This window comes from Myotis davidii, unplaced genomic scaffold (assembly GCF_000327345.1).
Source record: "Myotis davidii unplaced genomic scaffold, ASM32734v1 scaffold448, whole genome shotgun sequence".
Taxonomy (NCBI): domain Eukaryota; kingdom Metazoa; phylum Chordata; class Mammalia; order Chiroptera; family Vespertilionidae; genus Myotis; species Myotis davidii.
The window spans coordinates 798,571-807,188 of NW_006383009.1; the positions used below are offsets into that span (position 1 = coordinate 798,571).

General features: G+C 53.0%; 1 protein-coding gene across 1 annotated transcript in view; it reads right to left on the minus strand.

Moving 5' to 3' along the window:
* Positions 1-2,961, minus strand: part of SFTPC (surfactant protein C) — a 3,681-nt gene extending 720 nt beyond the window's left edge. The window contains exons 1-4 of the mRNA XM_006778294.2: positions 2,758-2,961; positions 1,909-2,067; positions 1,396-1,518; positions 190-300 (exon numbers count right to left, since the gene is read on the minus strand). Coding sequence (XP_006778357.1) covers positions 190-300; positions 1,396-1,518; positions 1,909-2,067; positions 2,758-2,799 — 435 coding nt within the window. The 5' untranslated portion in view covers positions 2,800-2,961. The remainder of the gene's footprint in view (positions 1-189; positions 301-1,395; positions 1,519-1,908; positions 2,068-2,757) is intronic.
* Positions 2,962-8,618: the final 5,657 nt, after the last annotated feature.

Consider the following 8,618-nt stretch of genomic DNA (forward strand, 5'->3'; position numbering starts at 1 on the left):
GCTTGGTGGTGTGGGGTGGCAGCAATGGGGAAGAGGTAGGGAAGGTGTGAGGCAGGTGAATCTAGAGACGGGCACTCACCTGGCAGCCTCCCAGGAGTCGTGCTTTACAGGTGACAAATAGGCATCACCTCAGGCGTTCCTCCCAGCAGTCCCCGGTGGGAGACAACCCATCCTCACCCTCGCACCCACCTGGAGGCTCTGGAGCTTCCTAGTGAGGGTCTCGAGGCTGGGGATGCTCCCTGGAGCCATCGTCATGATGTAGCAGTAGGTTCCCGGGGCTGGCTTGTAGGCAATCAGGAGCTGGGCACAGGAACCGAGTTCATTCAGGGAGGCCCTGTCTTGCTCACTCTCTAACCCTTATCCTGGGTCCTCTCGCTCTAGGTTGGGCACAGGCAGGGGCCATACTGAAAGCTGGGGTGCAGGCATACCCAGGGGAGGCAAAAGGGCTGAGGGATGAGGAGAGTGGGTTTGTTTGAAGTGTCACAGCTGGATGGGTCTAGGGCAGTGGTCAGCAAACTCATTAGTCGCCCTGACCTCAGCTAATTACTCTCCAGTGTCTATGGCCAGAGAGAGCGGATATGCAGCGTCTGAGTTCTCTGTGCTTCCCCCCAGCTGGGCCTTGGGGAGCTCCTGGCACACAGGGGCAGAGGCAGGTCCCCTCCTGCACTGGCTTCTCTGACTTTGACAGCTGTCTCCTCCGCCCCAAGGCGGCTGCTGTGCTGGTGGGGACCCCCGGGACACCCAGGGGCCATGATCTCAGAGGATCCCTGGAAAAGCCTTCTCCCACTTGTGCCCGGTGGGAGCCTCAGGAGACCTGCTCCTGGGAGATGCGGGCCACCCCAAACGGGACCCCGGAGACAGATGTGCATTCCCAGGGCAGCCCAGGCAGACAGGCTGGAAAACATCAGTGTCCTAGAGCCAGAGGCTAGGGAGAACTCTCTCTCTCTCTCTCTCTCTCTCTCTCTCTCTCTCTCTCTCTCTCTCTCTCTTCATCCCCCTTTCTCTCTAAAATCATAAACATATTTCCTGGTGGGGATTAAAAAAGAGATATGCTAATTGGGAAGAAAGAAATAAAACTTTAGCTGATCGATGTTTCTCTCTCATCGATGTTTCTAACTCTCTATAGCTCTCCCTTCCTCTCTGTAAAATGTCAATAAAATATATTTTTTAAAAAAAGAAATTTCTTTAGAGAGCCAAATTTTTTAAACTTAAACTATATAGGTAGGTACACTGTTATTCACTTAATTAGGGTACTCCTAAGGCTTAGGAAGAGCCACACTCAAGGGGCCAAAGGGCCGTATGTGGCTCGTGAGCCACAGTTTGCCGACCACTGGTCTAGGGGAATATTGTTATTGGTCCCCCGGGCCCAAGGTCAAGAGGTCCAGGCATACTCACCCGCTGGTAGTCATATGCTACAATGCCAGTGGAGCCAATGGAGAAGGTGGCAGTGGTGCCGGCACGCTCACTCAGGGCCAGGTGTTGCTGGGCTTCCGGCCCGGCAATGCTCATCTCCAAGACCTGGGGGAGGGCAGAGTGCTGCCTGGCATTCCTCTTTCCCCACTTGTCTCTTTGGTACTCATGCCCATCCTCAGTCCCCTGTATTCCGACTAATTCCTTCTTCCCTGACAGCTCAGAGAGGCGAGTGAAACCAGGTGCTGGAGGGACCAGGCCTCCCACCATGGAGCAGGGGCAGGGGCAGGGACAGGGGCCTGGTGGAAAAGCCCAGGCCAGGTTTGCCACCCTGTTCCTGCCTCTGTCCTTCCAGGAGGTGTCCCTTGCCTTCTCCTGTCATCCCTCTTGGGCAGTTTGCTATCTGCCCATCCTGCCCCTCCACCCCAACCCCCACCCCCATCCCACCTCTCAGACATGTCCTGTACTGGCTGCCCACCCCATCCTAGGCCTGCTCACCATCTCAGTATGTTTCTGGCTCATGTGAAGACCCATAAGCAGGGCCCCTACAATCACCACGACGACAAGGACCACCACCACGACCACGATGAGGAGGCGTTTGAGGTGCACAGGGCAGCAGGGGATGCGGAACCGGCCCTGGGGGGCTGCAGAGTAGTCCTGATGTGGTAGGGCAGGGAGGAGACAGGCGTGAAGTCATGAGGATGCCCCCTCTCCTCCCTGCACAGGTTGAACATCTTCCCACACCCTTCCAGGGCTGGGCCACCAATGCTATGAATGTGGAGAGGAAGGATGAGGAGATCAGAGAAGACTTCCTGGAAGAGGTGCCCTGGATTCCAATAAACTCACAGATGGTTAGAAGTGAGGTTTTGCTTGGAGAGACGCAGGAGAGATTTTTCACCAGTCATATCTCCTGCTGTTTCTTCCAGACCCCTGACACCCCAGCCATGCCCAGTCCCTCTCCATTCCCCCAATAATCCATGTTCTCCCACATCTCGGTGCCTTTATAAATACCACCCTTCTTCCTGCAGTGCCTTCCTCCTTCTACACCTGGGAGCTCCTACTTATTCTGGAGCCAGCTCCAATGCCATTTTCTCTGTGGAGCCTCAAGTGATGTCTCCCTACTCAGCGTCCTCTTCAGCTCTTTCCACTAACCTTATATTGGAATCACTGGTTGCCATGCCTATCTCCCCCAGGGACTCTGTCTTTAGTGGTTGACGTCCCTGCCCTAACTGAGCACAGTTCTAGCTTGACTGAGCACATGAATTTAGATGAGGGAAACAGGTTGGAGGTGGCAGGGCCCACCATGTACATGCACCCACACGTGTACACACACATGATCACACTCACCGGCGGGCTCTCCATCAAGACCTCCTTGCTGCCCAGGTCCATCTTGCTGCAGGCACCTTCCTCTCCTCAACTCCCAAATGGGACTAGGGTCTTATATGTGCCGGTAGGGAGAGGGGACAGAGGTGAAGGACCGGCCCTCCTCCGCCAGCCAAGTCCTTGGCTTTGAAGCCTGTTTGTTCCTGGCCCTCCAGAACCAAGGCCCTGATAAGCCAGCTGCAAGAGCGCCCAAGGGCCCTTGGCCCTGGCACATGAGTCCTCTTGGCCCAGCAAGAGCAAAGCTGGGTGAGCTGAGCAAACTTGCCCTTGGGCAATCTGTGCCTCTCACGATGAGTGTCTTCCTGGCGCGCCTGCCTTTCTTGCTGGCACCTGCCCTTGTAGTCCTGTGGCTTCCACTGTTCTCCTGCCAGGCTGAGCCTCTCAGGAAGCCAAGAGTCTGCCGCAATGGGGAGTCCATCACTTTCCCCAACAGAATTTCCCCCAAGCAGGGATGAGCTCCATGAGGAGACAGAGCCTGTGAGGAGTGAGGAGACAGTGCCTGTGGGCCCAGAGGGGAAACCGCTGAAGGCATCGGTGTGTCACGTGATTTACTCTACCTGCCTCCCGGTCACCCACACTTCTGTATCTAACTTCAGACTTGCGCCCTAGCCATTCTTTCCCGAATTCTGAGTACCCTGTCTCCTCTGGTGACAAATGCTTATGTACTAACCTGAGGATTTTCATTCTTTGCTGTGGGTTAGTTTGTAAGCTGAAGACTCTCCCCCCTGCACCCTGCTTTTATTTTAATTGCATTTATTTTATGCTAAATTTATTCCTGGATCATATATTTTTGTTTTTTCAATTTCTTCCAGGATGTCTTTTTTTTTTTTTTTAATTCTATGCAATTTCTTCTTCCAGTTCATGGACAGCTGCTCTTTTTCAGGAAGATCATCTCACTGTGGCAGGGGAGCTCGCTCAGGGGTTCTTCAGCCCAGGAGCTCTGTGAGGGCTGCACCTCCTCTTGGAGGCCTTGCTCACCTGGATGTGCTCAATGACCAGAGAATCTACTTCTAAACCCTGCAGTTCAACATTACTCTCTTCATTTTTAAGCTTGTGCAATAAAAATTCAGGGCTCTTTTTGGGCCACTGACCCTGTGTCCAGCCCCACTGTTTGGATTGGGCACACCTACCTACTCCAACATCGTAACCACGGAATAGCACACACTGCTTCTGTCAAGTGACCTCCTTCAGATACTTGATGGCTTTTGGGATATTCATACCCTTCTTGGTGGTGGGAGTAGTTTCACGAGCATTTTAAAAGTGAACATGAATCCCTGGCCGGGTGGCTCAGTTGGTGGGAGTGTCATCTCATACACCAAAAAGGTTGCGGGTTTGATTCCCAGTCAGAGCACATACCTAGGCTTCAGGTTTGATCCCGGTCGGGGCATGTATAATGGATCGATCTTTCTCTCTCTTTCTCTCTCTCTCTCTTCCTCTGACCCCCTCTCCCCCTCTCCCTTCCTCTCTAGCTAGAATCAATAAAAACGTTTATTTAGGTGAGGATTAAAAAAGACATGACCATGAAGATTTGAACCTTTTGATTTGCATGATTTAGTGGGATCTTCTGTGTCAACTGGCTGGCGAGCCATTTTCATAGATGCAGCTGATGGCTTTTGATAGCAGATTCCAGGCCTGACACTGCCTTCTTGCGCCCAGACAGGCGTGTACGGGGCTGGGTGCGGTGGCTGATGGACTCCCGATCTCCTCATCCTTGCATCAGCCCACTTGCTTGGTGCTGCCATCACCCTGCCTCCCTGCACTCTTTTTATATCTTCTGATTCTAAATCTGCCCTGAGAACATTTCTCACTCAAATGGGATTCACTTTGTGGACCTTCCTCTTCTATCTTTCTTTATCTCTTGTTTCCTATTCTTTCCCCAAAGCCATCTCCGTTGCTTCATTGTGTTAAACCAAGTCTACTAATGGCGGCTGTTAGGGTCGCCAAAGGAGGAACGCACAAGGCCAAAAGGGGTAAAGAATTATGAATTTATTAGGTCATCGGGATACCAGATGGGCTGAGCCCCAAAATGGTGCCAGCCCCGAAAGACTGGGAGTCAGAGGTTTTTAAAGGACTCTAGGCGGGCTTTTTCTGGGCTGAGAATTCTCTGTGCAGGTCTGGGTCCTGGGACACTCCGGAGGGGAGCGACAATGGTCTTAGCAAGTGGAATGTGGTCTAAGCACGTGGAATGTTCATTGTGAAGTGGCCCAAAGGTCAGTTCCCAGGGGAGGGGGTATCGATTCAAATCTTTGGTCAGACCTGACACTGGCATCCTTTCTCTCAGGTTGCTCTCTGCTGGCTGGGCCAGGGGCGCCCTAAGGAACTGTCACCTCTAAACTTTCATGAGTGTGTAAGTCTGAGCCCACACCTTGCTCCTCTCTGGGTCTCACTCCCTTATCTTCCTTGTAATGTAACTCCAACAGTTCACCCCAATTTCTGACCTTTGCCTGGGGGCTTCCTCACACTTGGCCCTGCTCTTTGATCATGAGCAGACTCCCAACTCTCCAGCCTGGCAGGTTCCTTGTCCCCACAAGGGCCTCCACTCCCCCTTGGGGGCCTTTAGCCTCCAGGTTGCACAACAGCCTGGCATCTGAGCTGAGAGCCCCTGAGAAGCTGGGGTAGGAGGAAGAGAGAAGGAAGGAAATGTTTGCTCCCACCACCCTCCTCACCCGGCAACTACTCCTTTAAATATTTGCCTAAGTCTCTAGCAGCAAGTGTCCTAGGAGGCAAGAAAGAGGGGCAGGGGGTCTGAGGGGAGGGGAGAGGACCCTCTCGACTGTGTGAGGCCTCAGCTGTGTGCAGGTGCCAGATGCAGGAGACAGCTGCCTGCAGTACCCACCCCTGCCCACCCCCAGGGCCCCTACTCCCATCCCCAGTTGTCCTGGCAACACTGGGACTGATGGGCCGACTCATACATGCTGGGCTGATGCCAGGTGGGCAGCGGGCCAGCGGGAGAGCCAAGGATAACTGCAAGCATCTTGGGGTCCCTGTGAGCATCTCTGGGGGCTGCCGAGCCCAGTTTGGGGGCTTGTTCTGAGCAGGTGCTGTGTGTAGGGCTTGCTGTTATCACTGGATCAGGGAACCAGGGCTCTTTCTTGGAGAGAAGCCTCTGCTCTTGGGGCCTCAGTCTCGCCTGCAGGCTGCCTTCAGGCTGTACTTCTCATAAGCTTTACAGATTTTTCCTCCTTTTTTCTCTCTTCTGGTTATTTGTTTTTGCCTGTTTGGAGGTTGGTAAGGAAAGATGCCCTCCAGTTTCATGAGGCAAGTTCGGATGCTGGCACCAACTTGATGGAGGTCTTGGGCCTTGGAGAAGGAAGGAGGGAGGGGCCTTTAGCTGGACGTAGCTGTTCCCTCGCCCCCACCCCAGCCCTCTGCTGTGGCCTTCTCCTCTCTTGGCCTTTCTTAGGCTGTTTCTCCCTCCTGGAAGGCTCACCCTCAATGCCTCTCCAACTCTCAATACCAAGGCCAAGCAAGAAGCAATGGCACCCACTCCGTGACCTCACCGCCCCAGCCCACGGTGCCTCCTTCCTCCTCCGAAACCTCCCAGCCTCCCTGCTGCACATTCACTTGCCACTTAGCACGCACTGTTGTTTTCACCAGCTGCGCACTGATGTTCTCATCAGCTGAGTGGGTGCCTTTATCTTCCCAGCCTGGCTGCCAGCCATGTGACCAGCCCTGAGATCCAGTGTTCCTGAAGCTTCCTTGTACCTGCTGCAGGGCAAGCAAGGGGCATGCATGCAGCCAACAGTCAGTGATAAGACTGTCGTCACCAAACATGAGGGGGTGCCTGGCAAGAGGTCAATAGTTCATTCCTTCGGTATGGGAAGGTCTCAGTGCCTCGCTGACCAGCTCTCAGACCCTGAATGAGACATTCTGTCTTTCTGGACTTCAGAGTGTTCGTCTGTGAGATGGGACTAGCGCGCCTGTCCTGTCCCCCTCTCCAAGCTGGTGTGAGAATACAATGACATCATGATGGGACAATCCAATCGTCATGATTATCTTTACCTCCCAGGGAACCTCTTCTCACCAGAGTAGGACCCAGCCTCTCCCTTTCTGTGTGTCTCTGGGTTAAAGCCGCTGAGCACGGTGGGAGTGGAGAGCCCCATGGTAGCCACTCTTTCTGTGTGTGTCTCCCTTTTCCCTCCTTCCAGCCGCTCAGCTGCAGGGGCAGAACAGGATTCACTTTGCTCTTTGTGTCCTGGGCAGAGCCGTGCCAGGGACAAGCAGGGGTGGTTGCCCAGCTGCCCCAGCCATCCTCCCCACCCCCATTGCTTGTCTTCCCATGAGCTGGCATGGGGAGGGCAGCATGGGCAGCTGGACAAGCAGTGGCAAGTGGGCATCAAAGGGCAGGGGCATCCCTGGCATGGACTTAAGCTCAGACCAGACAATGCCCTGCTGGCAGAGGCTGGGGAGGCATCTTAAACCCAGTGATTTGATGTGGAAAGAGCAGACTGGGAGCCCAGCCACCTGACTTCCAGGCTCCCCTTGTCCTATACCTGGGAGTTCTTGGGACAGTCACCCCCATCATCACCACATTACACACACCCCTGAGAGGTAACACCGTACAGAGCAGCAGTTCTCAAATTTTTTGATTTCAGCATCCTTTAACACTCTTCAAAAGGATTGAGGACCCCAAAGAGCATTTGGTGTATATGGGTTATATGTATGGATATTTACCATATTGATATTTACTGAGACATTTAAAATATTTATTAATGATTTAAATTAAAATAGCAATAATAAATCCATTATATGTTATAACATAAATAATATCAATTTTAAATGAAATTTACTATTTTATACAGCAATATATATGTATATTATATATATTATATGTATATATAAAGAGAGAGAGAGATAGGAAGAGAGAGAGAGAGAGAGAAGAGTGTCATTGTTTTACATTTTTACAAATTTCTTTCATTTCTGGCTTAGTAGAAGATACATCAGTATCTCTGGAAAACTCCAGGGCAGTTTGGGAGGGCATGAAAGTGAAAAGGGCAAATGATGTCTTAACATTAATAGGGAGATTGTTTTGACCTCAAACAGCCCCTGACAGGTTCTCAAGGGCCCCTGGGCCGCCTGGACCACGCCTGGAATGGAAGCGTGGCTGTGAACTCCGGAGCTGGGCAGAACGGGTTACAGCCCTGCCCGGTCCCCTTTCTTTTTCTGGTGCTACGCGCCTCGCTTCCTTTATCTGTAAAAGGGGATTCACAGCAACTTTCTCGAAAGGTGGAGAGAACTCAGTAAGTAGCGAACACAACACACGGTAGGTGTGATAGCAAGCTTGGCTGCTTTCCTCCTGGTTTGGGCCTCAGTTTCCTCATTTGCTAAACAAAGCTCTGGACTGGAAAACTTCCAAGAGTCTCCCAGCTCCAACAGGCTGTGGCTGTGTAGTGAGAAATGTTCCAGAATTCCACACATTCCCACGCCAGCCCCAGTGACGACATTCCCCTTCAGCTCACACAGACACAAAGGCACATTCTGCGCCGGAGCCGTGGAAACTCAACCCACGCCTGCCACCTATGACATGCCCGTGAACCTGCTAAGAGGATGTGCCACGGAGGGTCCAGGCGTGCACCGGTGACACAGAGGCACAGGGTTCCCTATGCGGAAACGCTCACAGGGGATCTGTGCACGTGCCTGCGGAGACAGGTGTGCGCACACGCACAGTCATGCCGTCCCAGGATGTACACGGACACCCTGCGCGCATGCCCTGGCGCACTGACGCTCTGGGTACCGGACACAAGCAGATGGCCCAGAGAGAGCCAGTAGGGTAGGCAGCACAAAGCAGCCAGGGCCGCAACCACTCCCTTCTCTGGCTACTCGCA